Raw genomic sequence first — 26,200 nt, forward strand, 5'->3', positions numbered from 1 at the left:
CTCCCCAAACATTCCGGATCCGGCCTGGCCAAGGATCGTAACATCATCTTCAAAAGGTTAAAAAAAAGGAAATGTTGTTGCGGAAAACTGCACAATAGTATTAGAGAATCCATCTCTATAATAGTTACATTATTTAAGGTGTCATACAGGAAAAGAATAATGTGTCACCTACCTGAACACATTTAATCATGTGCTTGTTAACTGAATAACATTGTGTGATTTACAAGCTTAAAAGATTTCAAAAACTACCTGTATTTACATAGTGCCTTTAACATAGGAAAGTACCTAAAGGCACTTCCTGGAGGAGTAAGGACTGTAGTCAAAGTATATTGCGAGACAAGATTTGAACAATTATATAGCAACCACAATGCACTGAGTTAGTCTCGTAAACATTACAGTTCAAAGAAACAGCTGCCAAACTGGCTTCCAAATAATCTAAATATCACACAAACATCCATTGTAAAGGAAGAGAGGACATGAAACTTAGCACCTATAGCAACTGAAACTAAGCCAGCAAAACATCCAAGGGTCAACAAGCAATTTGACAACTTAAGGTGCGGATGGCACCTCTAAACAGTAAATATATGGAGCCAGAGCAGGCACAAATCAAATTGGTAAAAATAAAAGCACATGTATAACACTCACCTCTTCAGCAAACAAAGTGGGGGATTGCAACCGTCCTCACCTGCTGGAAACCAGGCAGTCAGGACAATTAAAACAAAGGAGATTTGCCCTCTGGTCACCCACCCCGGTTCTGATATTTGCAATTTTAATCTGCCGCACCAAAGACATCCTCCTCACAAAGCCAGTGGAATTTTTCTTTGAAGGATAGAAATTGGGTCTCGACCCAACTGTTAGTTTATTATTGGTCAGAGCAGTAAAGCTCTGCAACTTTCAAAGCAGGGTGAAGCTTGTAGTGGGATGGCTCCTCCAGGTAAGCTTACTTGACGAGAAAGGTTGTTTCTTTAATTTGTGGAGCAAGGACGATTTGGAGTGCTCCTACTAGCTCTGAAAAAAAATTATAGGCCCTCCCTGCATGAACTCCCCCCTTCACTGCCTCTCAAACTGTTGATCTTTCCGCTCAACATGGAACAACCCACTGGCCTTCAAGTTCATACAATCACAGAATACTACAGTGCAGAAGAGTCCTTGGGCCCATCGAGTCTGCACCACCGCATGAAAGTCCCTGACCTGGCCACCTAATCCTACTTGCCAGCGCTTGACCCATAGCCTTGAATGTTATGGCACGCCATGTACTTATCCAGCTATTTTTAAAGGATGCGAGGCATCCCACCTCTACCACCCTCCCAGGCAGTGCATTCAAGATCGTCACCACTCTCTGGGTAAAAAAAAAAGTTCCCTCAAATCGAACTTGTGCCACTCATAACTGACCCTTTAAATAACAGGAACAACTGCTCCCTATCCACCCTGTCCATGCCACTCAATTAATAATAAATACGTTAGCAGCTTCTAACCCATTTTCTGGCTATTTGGGGCAACAGTGGCATATTAATGATGTCCAGCTTTTAAAAATCCCCGGCTGTCATTCCTATGTAGGCTTGCTAGTTGTTAGACTGCTTTCCCACATAGAATTCCCATCTTCTAAATCCATTGTATTTGAATTCTGCTGACTCAGACCAGGAATTCAGATGATACTACAATCCTTAGTGATTTTAATTCGGCAGAGCAATGCATTGCAGTTGAAGATCTAGGATGTGACATGGGACGGGCACGGTATTTTAGAATAAATAGTGGAAATCCTTGTAGATAAAGAGGAACTTCCTGCCCTCCTGAGATACAATTGTGTCCTCGGGCACAGACCTTGGCAGGTAGCTGCTGATGGGCTGAATTTGAGCTCCCAAGGATCAGAGGATGTGAGAAATTAAAAGATTGAGCTCATCGGGAGTGACATGGTGGGGACCCTTACTCCCTAGGCATGGCAGCAAAGCCATTAGCTAAACACTTCCCCCTCACATGCATTCTGCGGTTTCCAACTTCCCATGGCGGCTATTTTGGCTACCTAATGCACTTTATAGCATCTCTCATGTCCAGTACTATTTATTTTATGAGGGACTTTTTCCAACAGAATGCCCTGCCAATATCTTCCATGTTGTAATTTACTATTTGGAAATGCCTGCATATGGACTTAGGGGTGTGACCAGCTACTAATGTTGACTACTCATTGCATTTTTGTAGAAGGCAGAACACAATAAGGAGAGGACAAGGATGAAGCATTTGCTTTTTGAGGGACAGGTTCTTGATATACAAGGGCAGGTCACACACATTCAGGAGAATAATGAACTGCAAGTGATTTTGATTTAAGTTGTAGGTCACTCTCGTCTACAGGAGTACATTGGGGCTGTATCAATGTCATTAAGCACACCTGGAAGTTTGAAAATCTAATACAATTTTCTCCATTATTTTAAATGTCCCCTTCAGATGGCGTCTTCTCACACCTGCCCATCTAGCATAATAGGTTGTCAGAAAACTGCAGGAAAAGGTAAAGTAGAACCCATTCCAAATTCTGACATCTCCTTATGCTTGATACGTTGTGGGAATTGCAAGATGAGATCATTTTGAAAACAGGTACTATGTAGTCAATAAACAGTTGGGACATGTTTATAAACCAGCAAACTTTAGACATTGGGATGACATCATAAAACAGCGAAGCTCAAGAGGCAATAATAATCTGAATCCCATGAGTGTTATAGCCTAGAATAAACTCTCGCACAGCCAGCACAGATAGTTTGTTACACTTTGCTTATCAAAGCCTTCCCCGTGAGAATGCTTTTACGGAATCACATCTTTCCATCACTTCCACTAATCAACACGCTAAAATCACTAACGGGTTATACTCCATAGTTCTGCCACACATTAAAAGGTAGACCACGCTTTGCGGCATTAAAATATTAAACATTGAATATAATGAGAATCAAAGCTTTATTTGAGATTTCCAATTCATAATGGCTTGACATTCATTATTTATAGAACAGCCATCCCTATTCTTTGTACTTTTCTATGATTTAGCTCCTTCAAAACAATCCAATTGAAAAAGCAATGTGGGACTCCAAGACAGAGCTTTTAAGTCAACTAAAATGCCATTGGGAAACATGGCCAGATACCATGGAGATAGAACTTGGGGCTAATTCTGATTTAGTGCAGAAGTAACAATGCTGTCTCCCATCTATTCTTGGGAATAAGAATGAAACATGGTGCCACGGTGCATGGAAATAGAGCCAAATCATTGTTGGTATCAAACATAAGTCTTTGTTCTTGATGGGACATCTTCTGCCAAAGAAGTTTTTAAAAATAAATTTCTTGTGCACATTTTAGCTTGTCTCTCCCCCACATGATTTTTTCAACTTTTCACGTAAATATAACTGGAGTGAGAATTTCTATTGGCCAAAAAAGACATCCCTCCCAACACATAAACATAGAAAAATGACAGGCAGTGAAATAACAGTTGGTCCATCAAGCCTGTCCACACCCATGATGCCAGAGTATCATGACTAGACACTGTATACACACCCACAGCCATGTGATTACCCAGGATAGGTAAAAACAGACAAACCAATAAGAAAGAAGGAATTAGCAAATTCCTCACAACTCTGCAAGTAATTGGAACCAGTCCAGGAGATCATAGTGAGCATGTGTGCAACTGTTTATCCACTTATATTTTACATACTATCTCTGCCCCAGCCAGGTGCAGCTTTCTCTTAAAGAGATGCAAAGTCAGCGCACACAACACAAACCAGCACCACATTCTAGAGGTCCACTGCTCTCTGGGGAAAGAACTGGCCTATTCCTACTACACTATTTAATGCCAGTCCCTGATCTTCCCCCTATTACAAACAAAAATAATCTTGCAATAGGCATGCAAATATAGCCCTGTAATTATGCTATGTAAATCCTATCAGGTCACGTCTAATTCTGGACAGCTCTGAAGTAAATAGATGTAGCTTTTGAAGCCTGAGTATAACTGAGATTCTTTAAGTTAGCAAACATTCACATAGCCCTCCTCTGCACCTTTTCATAGGCCGACATGTGAGTGAATCAAACCTACGTGCAGCACACCAGATGCAGTCTACAGTCCAACCTGTATAGTTGATTTGTAGTGAATGATTGCATTAACACAACTGTTTGCTTTGTCTATGGTTACTTTGCACTGGTGGTAAACCTTCAGTGATCTGTACAAATTGATACTTAGATGTTTTTCTCTCCCAATAGATTTCCAGATAACAATACTGAAAAAAGTGCATTCTTTATTGATCCCAGCTACGTGCAGGACACTGTATTTACCTTGGTTAAATGCCATTTTCCATTGTTTGGCTCACTCCCTTAGCACATCTAAATTGATTTGCACAACACAAGACTGTTGTTTTGAAACCATATTTTAAAATCAAGAAGTAAGTTTTGAATTTACTGGCTGAAACCACAAGTTGAATTATTAAAAAGACCAAGGATTTGAAATCACAATCAAAAATGGCTGCACATTCCCAAAACTGTTGAAATGGGGACCACCTGTTTGCAAAGCCACACCAGGGCCAATTGCCTTGAAGGAGCATGAATTTGGGAGAGGGAGGAGGGCATGATCTAATCGAGTTACATGTGGCATACACTGGCCATGGCCATATCTGTTACTGGGCAATTGGAGAAGGGATCATGTGACAAGCCAACCCTTTTGTGTTCAAGCACCTGGTTTTTCTGTCGATAAGACAAGCAACTGAGAGGCTGAAGGAGCAAGACCATGAATGGGCTCTCTTTCTCCAAACAACCTGCATATTGTGAACCCCGTCAGCTGGGTTTGACCATCTACAAGATGCAGACATCGGGCTGGATTCTCCCGTCCCGCCCGTCGCAAGAATGCCACGGGCGAGATGCCGACAATTGAAAAATCCATTGACCTCAGGCGGGATTCTCCGGTCGTCGGGCGAATGCAGCCAGAGAATCCCACCCATAGATTTTAAAAAGAACTCAATCCCATATATATTAATGATCTGGATGAAGGGACTGGGGGCATTCTAGCAAAGTTTGCCAATGATATGAAGTTAGGTGGTCAGGCAGGTAGTGCTGAGGAAGTGGGGAGGCTGCAGAAGGATCTAGACCAGGGGTGGGCAAACTTTTCCGTGCAAGGGCCACATTCAGAAATTCACAATTCACAAAGGGCCGCATAGTATATTAAGTAAAATAATTACTTCACCCGGTTATGATTCTGGGCGCCTCATATAGAACAGTACAGCACAGAACAGGCCCTTCGGCCCTCGACGTTGTGCCGAGCAATGATCACCCTACTCAAGTCAACGTATCCACCCTATACCAGTAAGTAACCCAACAGCCCAACCCCCCATTAACCTTTAAAAAAATTAAAAAAAAAAAAAAAAATTAAAATATTTTTTTTTTAATGACTTGGTGGGCCGCAGAAATACCTTTGGCGGGCCGCATGCGGCCCGCGGGCCGTAGTTTGCCCACCACTGATCTAGACAGTTTGGGAGAGTGGTGCAGGAAATGGCTGATGCAATTCAACGTGAGAAAATGTGAGGTCTTGCACTTTGGAAAAAAGAATCCAAGCATAGACTACTTTCTAAACGGTGAGAAAATTCATAATGCCAAAGTACAAAGGGATCTGGGAGTGCTAGTCGAGGATTCCCTAAAGGTAAACATGCAGGTTGAATCTGTGATTAAGAAAGCGAATGCAATGTTGTCATTTATCTCAAGAGGGTTGGAATATAAAAGCAGCGATGTGCTACTGAGCCTTTGTAAGGCTCTGGTTAGGCCCCATTTGGAGTACTGTGTCCAGTTTTAGCCCCACATCTCAGGAAGGACATACTGGCACTGGAGCGTGTCCAGCGGAGATTCACACGGATGATCCCTGGATGGCGGGTCTAACATATGATGAACGGCTGAGGATCCTGGGATTGTATTCATTGGAGTTTAGAAGGTTAAGGGGAGATCTAATAGAAACTTACAAGATAATACATGGCTTAGAAAGGGTGGACGCAAAGAAACTGTTTCCGTTAGGCGAGGAGACGAGGACCCGTGGGCACAGCCTTAGATTTAGAGGGGGTAAATTCAGAACAGAAATGCGGAGACATTTCTTCAGCCAGAGAGTGGTGGGCCTGTGGAATTCATTGCCGCGGAGTGCAGTGGAGGCCGGGACGCTAAATGGCTTCAAGGCAGAGATAGATAAATTCTTGATGTCGCGAGGAATTAAGGGCTACGGGGAGAATGCTGGTAGGTGGAGTTGAAATGCCCATCAGCCATGATTGAATGGCGGAGTGGACTCGATGGGCCGAATGGCCTTACTTCCACTCCTATGTCTTATGGTCTTATAGATGCTTTCTTGTGAAGAACAGATAAATCATCCGTCTACTTGTCGAAACTGCCTCAACGCCGACCCAAAGGACCACCGAGTTCAGTCTGAAAACAGCCAAGTTATCAATAACCAATAAACTAAATCAATACCGATATCGGCGTCAAATTTTATTTACTTTAAATTGCTTAATCTCTCCTACCACACTGTAATCCTGCGTTTATTTGTTTTTTTAGACTGGGTTAAGTACAATAAATACGGTTTCTTTTAAATCTCCAGGAAACCGGTTTGTGTCTTTTAGTCAACATTTACTGAATTGGCAGGCATATTCTTTAAATGAAACCTGCTGCAGTCAGCCAAGGAGTGGGAAAGGAGACGGGAGCTACCCTACCCCTCCTCACCTAAATTTAACACTGTGCTTCTCTATTGTGTGAACACTCACACAAATTTGCAAACTTATTTACCTTATTCCTAGCATCATGGTACAAACAAGTAATAAAGGCCATGAATAGTAGACGGCCTGATAAGGTACATCATTCGTAGCATTCTTCCAAACTGATCCACAACTGCTCACTACAACGTTTTAGCTGCTGAACGGGGAAATTTCTATTGCAGCATATGAAATTCACATAGACGTTCTATCTTGTGCTGTAAGCTATGAAAGGTACCTCATCAAATACTTCTTTAAAAATCCAAGCAGACAACGTCATCAAGACTATTTTTATCTTTAACCTCGCACGCAATCAAGTTTGTAAGAAGCTGTTTTATTTTCCGAAACCTGCATTGAGAATACCTGCTGTCCCCTTCACTTTCCGAGTGATCCTCTGTTAGGATTCCCATCAAACCTCTCAATAATGGATGCAAGGCTGATAGGCGTATAGTTACCTACCTGTCTCTTACTTGTCCTTTTCTTTGAAAGATCAGGGGCGGGATTCCCCATTGCCCAATACCAATATCGTAATCGGCAATCGGGTGGAGAATCGACGCCGCTCCGTCGATTCTCCGGAGAGTGGAGAATCGGCCCCATTGGCGCAGGTGCGGTCGGCCCCCCGTGCCCCCCCCCCCCCCCCCCCCCCCCACCCCCGGCGATTCTCTGCCCGGGATGGGCCGAGTGGGCACAAACAAAATCTGAGTCCCACCGACGGGACCTCGGCGTGTATCCTTCGGGGGGCGGGGGGGCTCCGCTGTGGCTTGGCCCACAATCGGGGCCTACCGGTCAGCAGGCTAGCCTCCCAGGCTGGGGGCCTCTTTTGCTCCGCACCGGCCCCTGTAGCCCTACGCTATGTTGCGTTGGGGCTGGCGCTGAGAAGGAAGCCTATGCGCATGCGCGCAATCACGCCGGTCGCAGTGTGCATTCGCGCCATTGCAGCACGCATGTGCAGACTCGCAGCACCTATTTGACACCAGTATCAGCAGCTGGAGCAGCGTGGGTCGCTCCAGTGCCGTGCTGGCCTGCTATAGGGCTCGGAATAGCTGCTTCTGGGGCCTGTTGACGCCGTCGTGAAACGCGACGGCGTTTACGACGGCGTCAACACTTAGTCTCTGGATCAGAGAATCCACCCAAGGTTGGGTTTAACTGTGATACCCATAAAACCAAATAACCTGGCCACACTTTTCACCTAAACTACGTACAAATTAATCCATCTTGCAAAGCAATTAGTTAAGAATGCAAAGTTAGCGAAAAACTACCACAGTAAACCAACCAAGGAATAGATTGTAAGTTTAATTGTATTTTCAATTTCACAGAAATCAAATACCTGGAACATGAGAACAAAACAAGAGCGGATTAAGGAACTGGCCAAAAATATATATCTATGGCATATGGAGCCCACTTCAGAGTTTACAGAAACTGTAAATTACACTTTTAGAAATCCCACCATAAAGATTCACAATCTGACTATTAATTGAATACTGTTTTTGGACTGCTTGCTCATTTACCTCTTTCAGCTGATCAGCACTTCCCCATGAAGCAGAGCGCTGATGTGTGCTTTTCTTTTCTTTTCCTTCATCTGACCAAAAACTGGGTGTCTGGAAAGTGAGAACAACAGATCCATAGTTTAAAAGGAGTTCTGCTAACAGGTTTTACCACCAGCTGCATGCACTGGGTCCATCAACACTAAGAATTCATACTGGTAGCAAGGAAAGAATGTCAATGATCTCTGAAAAACCAACAAATTCAAATGGTTTGCTTTGTTCTCATGCCTGGATGATTTTTAGGCTTATATTAAAATGCATGTGGACCGAAGACGAGTATGATTACATTTTCCTGAATCACAAGCACTCTTCCCCCTTAAAATATTGTTTACTTATATCTTAAGTTCTTGTCAACTTGCTAGCACCCCTCTACAGCCTTGACTTTCAATATCAGTCAAACGGACCGCTGAAATGAATAAGGGACCTCATACTGAACTTGGAAGTTAGTTTAAAGTTGGAATATAAAGATTCTGACACTTCGGTTCATGTACAAAATATGAATCAAAACAGAAAAGAACAAAAAATTCTTTGAAAGTCAGAAATCACAGGGGAGGGACAGAGATGCAGTATCCGTTCAATTACAAGGGGTCACGATTTCAAGGTGAGAGGGGGAAAGTTTAAGGGAGATGTGCGTGGGAAGTTTTTTTACGCAGAGGGTGGTGGGTGCCTGGAACGCTTTGCCAGCGGAGATGGTAGAGGCGGGCATGATAGCATCATTCAAGATGCATCTAGACAGATATATGAACGGGCAGGGAACAGAGGGAAGTAGATCCTTGGAAAATAGACGACAGGTTTAGATAAAGGATCTGGATCGGCGCAGGCTGGGAGGGCCAAAGGGCCTGTTACTGTGCTGTAGTTTTCTTTGTTTGTTCTTTGTTCATGTAGTCTCACTACTGGATTTGTGATGATTCCTCAGGGCTGGCAGCAACGCAGGCCGGTTTTTCAATTATATCAATGAAGAATACTGCACAGCCCGACGTGCTGAATGCCTCTGGGGAATTGAAGCGAGTCTGGGAGTGCGAGAAGCTACGTGCACCAACTTCTTCTCCCTCCCACTCCCTTATCTCTACAAAACACAATGGTCAAATAGAGCTATTTCCTGAATTGTATTTTGTTTTCAAAAGGAGCACAGTCATTCTCTGATATACAAATACCACAGGACCCAAGCTGTCAGCCAGCAATGGAAGTGGGTGTGCATGGAAAAATATCCTTGATGCATAACATTTTGGGATGGGGGGGTGGAAAGAGGGTAGGTCTTCAAGTTCCCAAAGGAACAATCAGAGGTTGATGGGAAGGAAGGAGACAGATTAACTGTTACATGCAATCATAGTAGTTCCAAGGATAGGTCAAAAATGTACTGTCCATGGAAATTATCCAAATATGAATCCAATGGTTAAATTAGAGTTGAATGCCCAAACCAAAGCTCACTTGCAAGATCCAGTAGGGTGAGCAACGCTTTCAACCATCATTCTGCCACAATCTCTCTTTGAAAACAAAGCAAGATAACTAGAACACAAATGGAAAATTTAATTTCCACAAAATTACACGGAATACACAGGCCAGATTCCAAGTACACCTTCTCCCAAGAGAATGTTACAACCAAAGGCTGTGATTAGGTATATTTAGTTTTGTAGAAGGACTCAATGTTCCCAGAGAAAGCCGCGTTCTATTTGTCCAAGCTAGAATAGCTACACCCTTAACACGTACAGAAGTAAAAAACAAACGGGCAGAAATAAAAAACAAACAGAAACAGTCTCAAATATGTCTATGCCAAATAGTACGAACAAGATGTACCATAGATGGTTACAATGTAGGCATCATCCCAGAATCTGAAAATTTGAGTACGACCATAAAGATTATTAGACAGAAAGAGGCATGGGAAGGACCAGGGGTGCAATCTACAGGTCAATCTGCACCCAAAAAGCAGTGTGCTGCAGCGCAATGTGACTGGTAAATCCCGAGAGACCCTGCTCTCGGGATCTATCCAGCTCACCACTTCTCGCGAGACCTAATGCAATCTCACAAGACAGATGTGAAGCCCACCCATTGTGGGTGGGGTCAATTTTTGGCAAATTTGCATATTAGAGTGAGAACACTGGTCGCACTCTAATATTCAGTTCCCAGACGTAACCAAGGCTCTGGGATCTCTCTTTGCCTTGGCAACCTCGTTCAGTACTGGTCTCCACAAACAGGGACCAGATGGAACGTTACTTGTGGGAGTCTCCAAGGGGAATGGAGACCCCCAGGTGTTTGCCATCTGTGCATAGTGGCACCCTGCCACTACTGGTGCCAGTATGGCACCCTGCCACTTGGGTGCCAGCCTGGTACTGCCAAGGTGTCCAGATAGCACTGCCAGCTGGGAAGGGCAGTGTCAGGGTGCCAGACTGGCAACGACAAGCTGGCATGTTTTTGGCATGGCGGTGATCAGATCCAGGGGTGCCTGATGCACATGAGAGGAGCGAGTTTCGGCGATCAGGGCTCCTCAATGCAAGAGGACCAAGTGCGGCCTTGGTCAGGAGTGTGGAGTCACATTTGATGCGTTGTGTTTCTCAGCACTGGGAGCGCTGGGAAACACGCAGCTGAATGCTTTCACTATGGGAACTCTGTTCCATTTGGTTCAATCACACCCTACATATTTGACAAGAGCAAGAGGGAGCAAGAGCAAGCATGAGGGGTGGGAGGTGGACAGGGTAATCAAGGATGCAACAGGGGTGGGGGGGGATTGCAGTTGAGGTAGATGAGCACACAAGCAAGAAATGGAGAGATGAAGATCAAGAGTGAGCAACGGGCAAGAGCAAGAAAGCAGAAAGGAGAGAGGGAGAGAGAAAGGAGATGGGAATTATAAAAGAAATACGGGTATTTCTTATCCCTAGCCATATAGCCCAAATTATGTACAGATGATGATATTTTTGATACATACGCAACATAACAATGTCAGATTCAAATCTATCACAACAGAGCAACTCGGGCAACCACGAAACATGGGCAGCAGGGATCTGTTCCGACCGCTTTTGAAGAGAGTAGAAAATAAAATTGTTCCCTCTTAAGTGGTTAACTAAGGGGATGAAAGATGATCTGGTGATTTGGCCACACTCATGTAAAATTCCCTGGAGCAAGAACCATTTATTAGCTGGATAGACAGAAAGCTGGGGTGTGCCTCTACTCAGATTTTCACGTTATGCAAACCCACAACAAATATATTGGTTTATAGTGCAAGTCAGAGACAACATTGGCCCATAATTGTCTGGATCACCAGTGTAGGATTTGGGGGAAGCCTCAAAGATGCGCTGGGGAATCTCGCTCGGAAATTCCCAGGTAAGGATTTTGTTGTGTTTGGTCTTCTAGACCTTATGAAGGAATCCACCAAACACCTAGACTAGTCCAAACCAGGATCTTTATCGAGTCTCGAGTGGCAAGATAGCAATTTTTTTTTTTTACAGAGATGTTATAAAATTGAAAAGCAGTAACACGGCCTCCCCGAACAGGCGCCGGAATGTGGCGACTAGGGGCATTTCACATTAACTTCATTGAAGCCTACTTGTGACAATTAGCGATTATTATTATTGTCATGGAGTCTGCTTGTTACTCCTCTGGAACTGCACCTAGCATTGACCATTCACTTGTATATCTTATCATCTGCAATCTTCTGATGATGGCTGGCTGTATCTCCCCTTACATGGGAGTCACTGATCATATGACTTTGGTCTAGCGACTGCATGGTGTGTCTGCATCGGCACCAGCTGGTTGGAGGTCACACACCATCCAATGTTATAGCCTATAGACATATCACCACAGGTTTATCCAGTAATTGTCCAGAAGGGCCAACTTCCCCTGGACAATGGTGCTGCGCTGGGAACCATCAAACAAAACAATTTAAATTGCTAACTTTGGACGGTTCTGCCAATTTTGCAGAATTACAGAGTTAGAAGGAATAAGAGCATTTCTAACTTTGGTGTAACTATTTTAAAGACCCAGACTGAGCCCCGCATTGGATACCCCTGGCCCTAACTAAGCACCCTAGCCCCCATGGTATCCCCCACTCCGCCTCTCAGCCTGGACCCCCACCCCCGCCCAAAACAGGTCGCTTGTTAACCTTAGAATCAATGTACAATCACTTTTGATATTTATTGCCTCAGTTTTGCTATCATACCATTGCACTCTCTGGTCTCTCCATGTCTTTTTTTTTTATATAACATGAGAACAGAACTGAGCAAAATTCTCCAAATATGGTTGAGCCATTACTCCTTACAAGTTGAACATAGCTTCACTGCTTTTCAATTTTATCCCCCTTCAATTTAACCCCAGTGTTGTTTGCGTTTCTTAAATGATCTTAGATTATTCTGTACCATTACTTTTTGTGATCTGTTTATCAGTAACCTAAGTTGATTGCTCCTCAACTCTATTTTCCCCAAGGAGAATGACTTCATTCTTCCGAACAAAATTCTTTGGTAATTAATTTTCTAATTACATACACATTCTGTAAGTTTAATGTTTTCTTAATGTATCAATTCATAGGCAAATAATGCCATGCCCTATAAAGTTATTTACTATTCATAGGGTTTACAGGCCATCTCCTGTATTACAATTGTCTTAAGGGCAATGTTAAATTGCCCAGTTACCCCAAATTCTTAATTAAGATGCACCCAGCATACATCAAACTTGATGGACCAATTAGTCCCAAAATGGTGAGCATGGTCTTTCTATTAATCTGACATATTCAACCTGCAGCTTGGAATCCCAGGCAAATTGTGCTCACCTCCCAGTAAACTTCAATCAGGGTGCATCCATCAGTAGGGAGACAGGTATAATCCAATGCTTGGCCATCATTACACTTTGACTGAAGGAGAGCATGATACACAAGTTAAAATACACTTTAATACAAACAAAGTTTCTCAGTCTCCTGGTGTGACCATGCTGTACTCATTAACAAGTTTTCCCATTTTAATTAGTATATTGCAGAAGTATACAAGGTTTCTGATAACCCAAATTAACATGACTAAATTTGTGAGCTGCAGGACAGAAGAATGCATTAATTGCACAAACATTACAAAAGGAATTGCAAAACACATGACAGAATGTATGTTAAACATGCTTTTGTGGAAATATTTTATTCCAGGTATTTTCAATTTATATACAAAACACACAATCAACTTTATACAAATATCTCCAACAAAAAGCTAATTTCTCTCAAATTCTACCTTCCCCGCTTTATAACTAATGTAAATAATTTAAAATACAGACTCCCTCCCAACCACTAACACCCCTCTACCTTCCACTGATGCTCAAGGACATGAACAACCTCCACCTCGAGTGGAAACCCTCCTCTGATCTCCAAGTGCCAAACTTTATCTTTCGCAAATGCAGGAATTCTGCCAGATAGCCCACCCATCCCGATGCCTTAGGCGGCTTCAGAGCTCACCATCCTAACAAGATCCTTCTCAGGGCTATCAGAGAGGCAAAGGCCAACACAGCAGCTTATCTCCCCACCTGCACTCTTGGATCTTCCGAAACTCCGAATATCACCATCCATGGGCTTGGAGTTACTTTCAGCCCCAAAATCTGGGACATAGTCCCCACAAAAGAGTCCCAAAACTCCACCAATTTTGGGCAGGACCAAAATATATGCATGCGATTTGCCAGCCCTCTGGAGCATCACCCACATTTTTATGCTCCATCTCTGGGGGTAAAAGACAACTCATGTGCGATTTTCTCATGTGCACTCTGTGCACCACTTTAAATTGGATTAAACTTCATCTCACGCACGAGGAAGTTGAATTTATCCTCCGCAGGACCTCATTCCAAATGTCCCACCTAGCTCCTCCAATAAGGCCTTCTTAATTTCCATTAACTGTCGACAAATATCAGAGACTTTTCCCTCCCCAATCCGGTCCTCTGACACAATCTTTACGATCAGGGAGGTGGTTGGCAGAAATGTAACCAACTCTTTTATATTAAACATTTTATTGCGGATGATTCATTTTAAGAAATGTCTCTACATGTGCAGGAAATGAAAGGAGATATTCTATTATTTAAAAAAAGTCTTGCCTAGCTGCCTCTTGAAGAGCCCACCATCACAGATGCTAACACCAACATTCAAGATGCGTCTTACTATCTGGGATGGACTTGGATCACTGGCTCCAATCCACTTGATCACTAGCTCCAACATACCGTGTACCGTGGCTGCTGTATGCAGTATTTACAGTAACTCATACAGCTCCATACCATCCAGGACAAAGCTGTCTGCATGTCTTACACTTCAGCCACTTCTGTGCTGTATGCAGGTTGCTCTCCAGAGACTCAGCAAGGATCCTTTGGTAGCACCTCCCAACCACACAATCTCCACCACCCAGATAGACTATGTAGCAATTGTATGGGAACACTACAAGTTCCCCTACACATTCTTGTACAACTTATACATATAATCACCGTTCCTTCATTGTCACTTGGTTAAAATTCTGAATGCCTTAACAGCAGCATTGTGGGAGCAACTTCACCACAGAGATCGTAATGCCTCAAGTGCCAACCAGCAACATCACTCTCTCCATTTCAACTAGGAATGGGTGATAGACGTTGGTGCCAATGACAACTAAATCAGAAAAATGAATTTTAAAGATTCCTATCACCTGAAATGAAAATAATTTTAGAATATAACATGGGACAGCAGATCCTTGCCTCCTGCAGAGAATTCTGACTAACCGGTCCAGATTTTGCAGTACGAATAATGGGAGCATGAGGCTCAATGTTATTGGGAACTGACAACAATTTCCATTGTCTGCACATGCACAGCTAAAGGTAGAAATCAGAAAGGTACTATCCAATTTGCCATTCTCCCCTGCATGCTTTGCTTTAGGTATTTCATTGAGAAATACAGCATTTAAATACATGCAACACCATAAAGTTGAAGTGCTCATCCACCAGATAGCCACTAAACTCACCAGATAAAGTCAAGACTTGAATGTTTAAATTTGATAGGTCTTACTTAATAACAAACAAGCCAATTGTGGGGTCTAATTTCCTCAGATTTAAATTTGTTGAAACTTTAAAATACATTTTTAAAACCTTTTTCTCAGTTTGTCTCTTATTTTGCTCCACCTTAATCCCATGTTTCTTTCTCTCCCTCTATTTTGCTTTCTGCATATGATTTGACACGAGATTAAATCGTCTAATTTACAGTTCCAGTTTAGCTTCTGCATGTTGCAGTAAGGATTCTCGTTTCTTGCTCCATTAACACAGGACCTGGAGTCCTTTGTAGAGGCCACAGCACTATTTCAGCTCTTTACCACAGATCAGTGTAATAACGCACAGAAAGTCTATGAACAAATGTAACAAATAGCAAACACCGTGTGTTGTGCAAAGCAAGCCATATACAGCATTTTACATTTAAATCGACAATACCCTTTATATAATCCAGACTTCATAAAAATGATTCAAAAAACAGGTCTATATCCTAAATGTTAACAAGCAAATGTTGTTGCAATTCTTGAAATCCAGGAAATAAAGATTGCAACCGCTAACTGTTCCATTTTTCATTTCTGCATTCTTAATTTAATAAGAAACTGGGATTTTGCATGTTCGCTGTAGAATGGCAAGAAGGATATACAGTCACGTAAACTTTTAAAAATCTACAATAGTTTAGATGTGCAATGTTTGTGAGCTCGTACAGGGAATAATAATGTAGCTTTAAACAAAATGCATTAAAAATACTAAACTATCAATCCATGGCCTCTGGCTGCCTTTCTCAGGAAGGGTGGTCACTACCACAATATCCAAAGCTAACAATGCACTAAACTATCAGAGAAAAAACTATTACAGATGAAAACATGTTGAAGGCAAAAGTGACCAAACAAAAAGTTAAAGGGCTGTCTGACTCTTGATTCTTTTAACCGATTAACGTTAGAATAGAAATTTTTGCTTAGCTTTAGCCAAAACAGCCACACAGAGCAGCCAACATCAAAAGCACAAAACCCATAGTGTCTTACACAAGTACCACCAGAAGGATTTAGGTTCCCATGCACACACATCATTAAAAACTAATGTACAAGTACAAAGAAAATCACACAAATTTGTGGAATGTTGGCCTCATCTGAAGAGGATTGTAATTTATAAGTGAGGATCTGATACTTCTATTGTATGGAGCCTTGGTCGGAACCCACTATAAATGCTGTATGGCTTTCAGTTCTAAGCACAAAGCCTCAGGAAAGGGACCATGACTTTGGAAAGAGTACAGAACTGAAAAAGGGAGGCAATCACTCCATTTTATAAATCAATGCTGTGTTTTGGTCACCACAGCACAAAATATTATATTAGTTATTAAATGCATATAGAAATCAGGAGCCAGAATTGTATAGGTAGAGGGTTTGGATAACGACAAGCGATTATTATGTCATCTTCTCCCCAAACAGTACTCAGTTGCATGCAGAACCTTAAACCCCTTCTTCCACTTTTAACAGGGTGATACCACTAGATATAAAATATATAGAAATTACACCAGAAAGAGACCATTCAGCCTAACTGACCTCTGGAGGGAAGGGAATTATGTTCCATAGAAGTTATCTCCTTACTTCATCTTATCCTATTAGTATATTGTTCCATTTGTCTCTTCCTCTTGTACTTATTTACCTTCTCCTTAAATTTATCTGCGCTATTTGCATCCACAACCCTCAAATAGTAGCAAATATCTATTCTCAAAATTCTCTGGGTAAGAAATTTCCTCCGAATTACTTATCCAATTCAATATTGGCTATTTGATATTTATGACTTCTAGAGGGAAGAGTTCCCACCCAGCCACCCTCCCCCCAATCTTTTTCCACGGCTACAAATTAGGCCCTCCTGTAAATGTACCACAGGAATTAAGAGAGGATAAGCATGTGAGAAAGGAATATCCTGAAGGACACAAATTCAAATGCGAATGATGATGATGATGGTCATCTGGTTAAATTAGACAATATTGGTGACAATGCGACACCAGATGATTCACAAAGCACAAAAGAGTAAAAGGAGTGAGGATATGGCATCCATCTTCCCAGCAGATGCAGAGGAAAAGGCTACCCATGACTTTGGGTACTGTGAAACCCAAATGACATCTGAAAAGAAGAACATCACATCTTCATGCTGGACCCTGAAGTTTAACTCCACGGTCATGCAGCAGTTGATGGGCGTGACTCTTGGATCAAGAGCCTGGATTTTTGCCAACATCAAGGAAATGTTGTATTTGCAGGCAGCAGCAGGGTATACGGCAACTTCACTGGAATCTGCGACCGTAATTCCCTCCAGCCAAGAACCAGCCAGTTACCAGTTGGTCCACTGAACCAGACTACAGCTCTGGTGGCAGTAGAGAATGGACAGCATCCTACATACTAGAGCACTTGGAGAGGAAAGATCTTGGCTGCTAACTCTACTTTCAAATTCTTGATTGCTGCCACTAGACCAGGCTTCCCACTGGATAGTAGGGACAGAAATCCAAGGCCCAGTGGAATGGCAAAGGTCGGAATAGCCACCTTTGCTTCGGATGGCAGCACAGGCCAGGCCTCCAGCTTTACCCTGCCAAGCCAGCTGTCACTGCCACATAGGAGGCAACACCAGGCTGGAACACGAGTTCCAGAAATAAAGCAGTAATAGTTATTCCAGATTTCCAGAGGGCGGCACGGTGACACAGTGGGTTAGCCCTGTTGCCTCACGGCACCAAGGTCCCAGGTTCGATCCCGGCTCTGGGTCACTGTCCATGTGGAGTTTGCACAATTCTCCCTGTGTTTGCGTGGGTTTCGCCCCCACAACCCAAAGATGTGCAGGCTAGGTGGATTGGTTATGCTAAATTGCCCCTTAATTGGGAAAAAAATTCAGATTTCCAGCATTTATAATATTTTGCTTTTGCATTAAGAGTTAAAACTTGAACGTTTGTTCGCATTTGCTAAATTAATGGATGCTCTCCTCGACTTGTAACTAATAATGCATAAAGTGTATATTCCAAATTTGTATTTTTTTTATTTGCTCTCTGTTACACAATTATATTGCGCACTATTTATGGAGTGCAGCATAATTGGAAATGGAACACTGCCAGGTTAGTAACTGCAGACTATTATCATATTTTCTATCCTGATGCACTAATTTGTACTCCATTTGAAATTATTTAGTTTGAATTGTCAACTAAATGAGCCACATATACATTGTATTACAGTGTTACTCTGTTCTTAGGACTGTGCGGAAATAGGTGCTAAAGAATCTATTGAAGAGACATGCTTATGTCTCTGCTTCTGATACAAAACCCACAAGCTTTCAGCTTCTGCCAAAAGAAAAGCCAAATTACCTGGGCTCTGTCAGATGGCAATATCCTTATCTTCAGACTAAACCAAAAAGCTCCACTTCGGGTGAACAAAATCATGTGGCTAAATAAAAATATTTGAAACATGAATTGGCGCTAGATACAAATCTATCACAAAATAACAAATATATTAAAACAATTTTAAGACACTCAATTCTAAATTATGACTTTTTTTACTGTACACCATGTATTCACGTTTGAACTTTACTGGCATGCAGCTTCTAGCTATTGAATTTTGGGACACATTAAAACCAAAGATATGTTGCATTTCTGATGGGGTTCAGGGACATATTCCTCAAGCAAATTTCAAAAGGTTGCTTAAAATGATTTGAGTTAGTGTTTTTAAAATCCATGAAGTTTCTATCTTGTAAAATTAGAAACAAAATGACATTTGGTCATTCAACAGATGCATAAGTTACCTGATCAGATACACTGTCGACCGATCCCTCACAAATAGACATGCCAGCCCCGCAAGTTTCAATTTAGAGACAGGTGGCTGGATTCTCCATTTCCGAGGCTAAGTGCCGGTGCCAGCAGAGATCAGTGGTATTTCACGATGGGAAAATCGGCGTAAAACCCTCACCGATTCCATTACCAGTGAGGGGCTAGCATCGTCGCCACTTGAAACACCCACGGAGCCCGTGGAAAACAGTCAGAGAATCGCTGGGCCCCCGCACATGCGCATGGCTGACAAGCTGCAGCTGCGCACGCCTACACTCCCCACACACGCACCGGTTGTGCCAGAAAACATGACATCGCCCATGTTGGACCGTCCACTCCGACCCCACCACCTGGCCACCCCGCACCACCTCCCCAGCCCTAGCAGAATCCCCCCGGCTGAATGCAGTGGCACTGGACACTGTCCGCAGCCAGCTAGCCAGGCTCCCGACCGCTGGAACCACACGTGGCCCGCGCTGTCGGGAACTCTCTCATCAAAGGCGGAACATGGCAGGTGGGCCGGCTGATGGCCTCCGATGGGGCGCGATACGCGTCCCAATGATGCAGATTTGGTGGGAGCGGAGCATTGCGAACCGGCATCGAACGGCACCTGTCCCAATTTCGGCATCGGGAGCCATTCTCTGCCTGATTGCCGTTTTCGGTTTTGCCGGCAGGCTATGGAGAATCCCACCCAGGTTATCCCATCCAACTTTCCGCGGCTTGCAAGACAGCCATCTTGCTGCGCATCCCACTGACCACCTACCATAGCCTGTGTTTACGTAAAGCGACACTAGTGGTAAGAATGCATCCACCCCCCCACCCCACCCTCAACCTTTCCCTTCAACCCATGCCCCCACCCCAACCCTACCCCGCCTCACTCACAACCCTCCCCACCCAAAGCTGGATGCCACTCACCAGAGGATGCTACCCAAGGGGAATGGCCCATACAGGAGGGCACAGGATTGGGCAGCAGAGCATACTGTTGGCATGGGTAGCAAAAGCCACCCAGTACCCATGCCAGCAGGGACAGGTGCTGGGACCAGAGGCCCCTACAGTGCCAGGTACGGGGCCTGGGGTGCAGTGTGAAGGGTAGAGTGCCAGGAGAACAGTCGGGGGTTGGGTGCGCGGATGGGAGAGGCAGAGAGATGACATGCGGGGGCATGGGCTGCCGTGTAACGTTGGACCTGGTCAGGAATGGGGGAAGGCACCACGCTAACATGTCTGCCATTCACCCCCAACAGACAATGGACTTTGGAATACAACCAGGAATATTTGCCATATCCTAGCCACCGCAGCCCTGGGGGATGCATGGAAGTTGTATGTGCAGGAGATGCTCGGGGAGGACCCTGCAGCTGTGGAGCCTGCCCCAGTGGAACAGGAGACAACCGGTGAGGATGGAGAACTAGTCGCCCAACAAGCCGAGGAGGAGCGGAGAAGGAGGCTCCACATCAGGCCTCATGTGTACTGGCAGCGTCTGTCATTCGAGGAGCTGCCAGACCGGGCCATCAAAGACTCTGGCTGAGCACAGGGACTATACGGCATATCTGCCAGATCATGGCACATCTGGCACCGCGGGGGAATGAGGGAGGACACCCACACCTGGTGACTGTCAACGTGACAGTCTCCCTGAACTTTTATGCCATGGGGGTCCTTCCAGGCACCGAGTGAGGAAATGTCCACGATCTCACCAACCTCAGGTGCATCCGCGCTGTCACACAGGCTCTGCATACCCACTCAGTACAATATATCAAATTCAATGCGGGCCGAGTCCACCAGGGTGCTTGGGCAGCGGGGTTCAGCGCCATCACCCGGGGTGATCGACAGGCTGTTGTTGAAAATACAGACAAATGTGCCATTTGAAACATGGAAGTCTGGCAATATCTGGTCTGAGAAACATGAGAGGATACAGGGAAAGATCCAACAAAGGTCAATAGCAGCTGCAAAGAGCAGGATTATAAAATGCAGATTCTCTCTCTCAAGCAGGCTTAGCAAACACACAGGATTCTTGTATTAAGCTAAAACAATGGTTCACACCTTCATTGAAAGTAACTATCATAGGAAGCATCTGGAAAAGCATGGATGAAGGTTCAAATTGAATTAAGTGACGAATGTTTAAAACAGGCAGGTCTTTCAAGTCATAACCAAGTGAAATTTTAGCATACAGCTAAAAGCAATGTCTCACACCTTCATTGAAATGAACTCTCTTAGTAAACAGCTGGAAAGGAAAGGATGATGTTCAGTTGAATTTGATGTCAATTCTAAGTGTGAAGTTCTACTAATACCAAGTAAATTAAAGAAAATTGGAGACAACCTGTCTACGAGAAACATAATTTAAAGTCAAACTCAAAGGCAAAGTTATGAGCTGGGGACAATTGGAAAATTAAACTATTGAAATGACAGGTATTAAAAGTAACACCTCTATTGAAACCAAAGCATTTTGAATATCACAAAGGAACTTTGAGCATCACAAAGGACAATGTAATCAGATCTGAGAGGTGAGGTTATGCCCAAAATGAATAATTAGTTGTATTAGAATGTTTGGATCAAAGATACTTTTTAACAATCAAAGTGAAATAAGTTAATTGACAATAAGGTCATAAAAACTGAATAATTGTAAGAAAGAGAGTATAAACCCAGAGAGCAGAAGCAGAGCAGAACTCAGAGGAGAGGGGAGAGAAGCATATTCAGCTTTCACAGCTCAGTCATGAGAAATATGAGACAAGCAGCCGAGCTTAAACAGCTATACATCTAAGGAAGACTAGAATTTAAACAGGAGTCAGAGTCAGCTCAGTGATAGCTAGCAGAGCCAGCTCTTATAGTTCAGTACATAGGATCGACAAGACACAGCAACGGAGCTAACCAGCGAATACATCTCAAGAAGACCAGGCTTTAAAGAAGATCGATTTTCAAGGTGGGCCTGAAGGTCCCTTCAACCAACCAGCAGGATCCAGAAGCAAGATCTTTTTACCTTTCTGTAAGGAAAGTGTTTGCAGCTTTTAAAAGAAAATAATAAAATAACTTAATTTAACCTGAAATAGTGGTTATTCCTAAAGACTACTTTACTTATTTGAAATGAAAATGAAAACCACTTATTGTCACAAGTAGACTTCAATGAAGTTACTGTGAAAAGCCCCGAGTCGCCACATTCCAGCGCCTGTTCGGGGAGGCTGGCACGGGAATTGAACCGTGCTGCTGGCCTGCCTTGGTCTGCTTTAAAAGCCAGCGATTTAGCCCAGTGTGCTAAACCAGCCCCTGTTGGCAATGCAGGACCCAGGACATCGATGCTACTAAGTGGTAAGTAGATAAAATCTTCGGTGAAGGTATGGGTTATACTGGGGGATAACTTGAAAATATAGTTTGACATGAATAGCACCCACCGAAGCCTGCATCGGAGTCAGGGAGTGAGAATCCCTGTTCACCATTTAGAATGTCGGCCCTTTTTGGTATAGGGGGAATTCTAAGAATAATGGTGAGTTTTTAAAAACATGGCGATAGAGGGACCGGCCTTCACAAACCGAAAAGAGTCCACTCGATGAACATATAGCTGGTGTGCGACCACCCAATACCCAGGCAGCGTGTACGATGCCTTCACCCTGGCATGCGGGTCAATTTCTGGCATTGAGGTGCACCCCAGGATGAGAGGTTAGCTTCTTGGTGACAGAAGCTATCCCGTGGTCATGGCTGATGACCCATATCTGTAGGTCACAGCCCAACACGGAGACCCACTACAACGATGCCAATGCCGCAACCGGGGCATGATTGAGTGGTGCATTGACATCCTGAAGAAGCAGTTCAGGGGCCTGGTCCGCTCTGGAGGTGCCCTCCAGTATGGCGCTAGGAGCATCTCCCAAAGCGTGGTGGCCTGCTGTTTCCTCCAAAACATTGTGCAGCAGAAGCGAGACCTGCGTGAGGAGGATGAATACCAGGCCTCGTCCGACGAGGAGGATGTGGGCCGGGCAGGCACAGGAGGCCGCACAACATCTGCACCGGGGCATACATGAGGCTCTAATCACCTCTAGGCACGCCGACTATGGGGCGTGGCCAGCGCCACGATCATCCATCCCCATCCCCACCCCCACAACATCTGCGACTCCCAGCCGACCCCTCTCACATGTCCACCCTCTGCACCAAACCCGGGACCCCCCCCCCCCCCACCCCCATGATTCCCATCTGCCGCCCTACAGGGCGAGGGCCCTGAGTTTGCATTAACAGCGGGTCTGAACCACGGGATGGAGGATGATGACAACCCATTCTGCAATGAGCTCTGGTGCTCTGCTTTGTTCGACCACGCTAGCACTTTCCACCTGGGTGATCCCTGCAGCTGGCCATTCCATCACATGGTCCCACCGAACTTTTGGGGCAGTGAAGGTGGAGAGGGATAGGGGTGGGGTCAGGAACTGGAGCAGCGAGTGGTGACTGAACTAGGGACCCTGGTCCATGCCGAGGCTTTGGACATCCTGACCCATGGTCAATACCTTCGCCCCCAAGACCTCCACTGCAGACACCAGCCGCGTGGTGTTGGCCTAGGTAGGAAGCATAGTCGGCACCGCCTCCTGCCCCTGCAAGCGGTTGGACTCTTCCAACTGCAGCTCCAGGTGCTGGATTGTTGCTGACACTCCCTCTTGTAGCCCCTGGCTCTGTGTCCACATCTCCAGCATCAATGGGACCACCTTTTACAGAAGCAGTAAGAAAACATCAGTGGTCAGATTCACCCAGTTAAAGAAATTAACTCTCCGGACGTGGACACTGCCTGCAAGACTGGTATTTTGTGTCCATGCTCAGTTGGCCCTGAAACGGGAAGAGGTAGTGTTGCCCTTATGAACCATTGCAGTGTGTGTGCAGTCAGCCCAAGCATTAGGAATTTGGGAAATTAACGAGGTTAACATTGAACTAATAAGACTAACAGGCGTCTAGAGGCTAGAGGAATAATGATGGGATGGGCTCAGTAACAAGATCAGAAGGCGTCCCAAGACATTGAGGTGCAAATGGCCTTATCAAAAACATTGTTTAGTAGAGATCAGTGGCGCTCTACAAATGATAACTTCTAAAGGCAAGGAATTTGAGTGAGGTAGACTGCCGAATGTACAGGATGGGATATCAAAGAAATTGAACAATGTAACTGCTAGCACCTTCTTTGGTGAAGCAGGTTAGTTCTCCATCCAGTCAGACAGGCCAGTTCCAACTATGATCCAAGCCACAGAGTCCTGTTCCATTTAACATTTAGAGCCATGGCAGATTGCAGATATTCTCCTCTAAAAGATGCTGTTGAGTGTCTTCGTTGAACCAGAAAGAGACGTTTTCCCAGACTTGGTCACCTGGGGTTATTGTGTGGTAACTATTAGCTGGATTTGACCTATTCAGTTACTAAAATTGGATGTTGCTTGGGAAAAAGGTGTATATCTGAGTTCAGGGAATTTGGGCATATTTTGGGAACAAGAGGTAGCCAGATAAAACAGTGGGTTTAATTATTAATATACTTGTGTGTTATTTAAAATAATGAGACTGCAAAGGTGGCTCTTGCTCTAACCAATGCGTATTTGAAAGTAGGCAATATAATCTTAGCAAATTTGAAAATGTACCTAAAGCTAAATTGATGGAATTGGCAGATAAATCAGAATTAGGAATATCTACAAGGGCTACGAAAGCTGAAATAATTGAAAGCATAGCAACCTACTTAAATATACAAGTGATGTCATACAGACCCTGCACTTCAAGGAAGGGGAAATTGAATTAGCTAAAATTCAAATACAAGGGAAACAGAAAAGAAGAAATTAGAAATACAAGAAAGAGAGAAAGCTTTCCAAAGGGAAGCGGAAATGCAGAAGTTAGCATTGGCAGAAGGAGAAACAGATAAAGTGAAAGAACATACAGTTTAAATGCAACAAATTTCAGCTAGAACAACAGAACTGGATGAGGAAGAAATTAGTTCGAAACACACGTACCTAGTGGGGATTTGTACAGGCACTGCCAACACTTGATAAAAGGGACGGCGATGTGCAGCACGGTGGCGCAGCGGTTGGCGCTGCTGCCTCACAGCACCGAGGACCCGGGTTTGATCCCGGCCCCGGGTTGCTGTCCGTGTGGAGTTTGCACATTCTCCCAGTTTCTGCATGGGTCTCACCCCTACAACCCAAAAGATGTATAGGATAGGTGGATTGGCCACGCTAAATTGCCTCTTAATTGGAAAAAATAATAATTGTGTACTCTAAATTTATTTTTAAAAAGGGACGCCAAGGCATTTCTTAACATCTTTGCAAAAATAGCTAAACAGATGAAATGGTCACAAGATATTTAAACACAGCTCTTACAAAGTAAACTTGTAGGTAGGGCTAGTGAAGTCTATGTGTCTTTGTCAAAGGAATGGTCTGGGGAATATGAAACAGTGAAGAAAGCTGTACTGAGTGCTTATAAGTCAGTGCTGAGGGCTTACAGACAAAAGCTTTGAAACAAGAAAATAGTCTGCATAGACTTATATTAAATTTGAAACGGTCAAACAAAGTAATTTTGGTAAGTGGGTGAGAGCATAAAAAAATAGGAAAAAAAACCTATGAAGCCCTAAGAGAAGTAATTCTGTTGGTAGAATTTAAAGATTCATTACCTGCAGTGATAAAAACTCATGGAGGAGAAGAGTTAATACTGCCAGGCACGCAGCAGAGCTTGCTGACGATTATTCATAGGTCAAAGCCTTTCTATCAATACTCTTTTAAATCTGAGAAAGGTAAAAATAGAAATACAAGGACGGACGACCATGAGGGGTAGCGGTTAAAAATTCTAAGGAGACTTCACCTCAAAATAAAAAAGATAGTGCTGAGGGGATAAGAGAAACAAGGGGATGCTTTCATTGTAATAAACTGGGTCACACCAAGTCAGTATGCTGGAAATTAAACAGAAGGATGTTTGGAGTTATGGAAATATTAAATCAGAGGCTGGAGAACAGGAGAAGCAGGTAGGATTTATACACAAAGGAAGAGAGCAAACAATAGGAATGTAAATGTGTGCACAAATGGTACAAGAGCAGTGACCAGCAGGTGGCTGATGTGTTTAAGAATGTGTGAGAAGGTCAAGTATTTCCATGTGGACAGACCAGAATGGGGAAAGATATTACCTTTTTGAGAGATAGAGATGCAAGTCAATCCCTAATGTTGTGGGACAAAGATATT

At 43.8% G+C, this 26,200-nt stretch overlaps 1 protein-coding gene across 3 annotated transcripts in view; it reads right to left on the reverse strand.

Moving 5' to 3' along the window:
* The window catches only part of LOC119966193 (glucocorticoid-induced transcript 1 protein-like), a 252,601-nt gene that overhangs the window by 143,133 nt on the left and 83,268 nt on the right, over positions 1-26,200 (reverse strand). The window contains exons 3-4 of one of the 3 annotated variants that reach the window (XM_038797519.1): positions 13,041-13,121; positions 8,249-8,338 (exon numbers count right to left, since the gene is read on the reverse strand). The exons of 1 other annotated variant lie outside the window; for it this stretch is intronic. In XM_038797519.1, coding sequence (XP_038653447.1) covers positions 8,249-8,338; positions 13,041-13,121 — 171 coding nt within the window. The remainder of the gene's footprint in view (positions 1-8,248; positions 8,339-13,040; positions 13,122-26,200) is intronic. One more of the 3 variants, XM_038797520.1, reaches the window with a different exon arrangement.

This window comes from Scyliorhinus canicula, chromosome 5, assembly GCF_902713615.1.
Source record: "Scyliorhinus canicula chromosome 5, sScyCan1.1, whole genome shotgun sequence".
Taxonomy (NCBI): domain Eukaryota; kingdom Metazoa; phylum Chordata; class Chondrichthyes; order Carcharhiniformes; family Scyliorhinidae; genus Scyliorhinus; species Scyliorhinus canicula.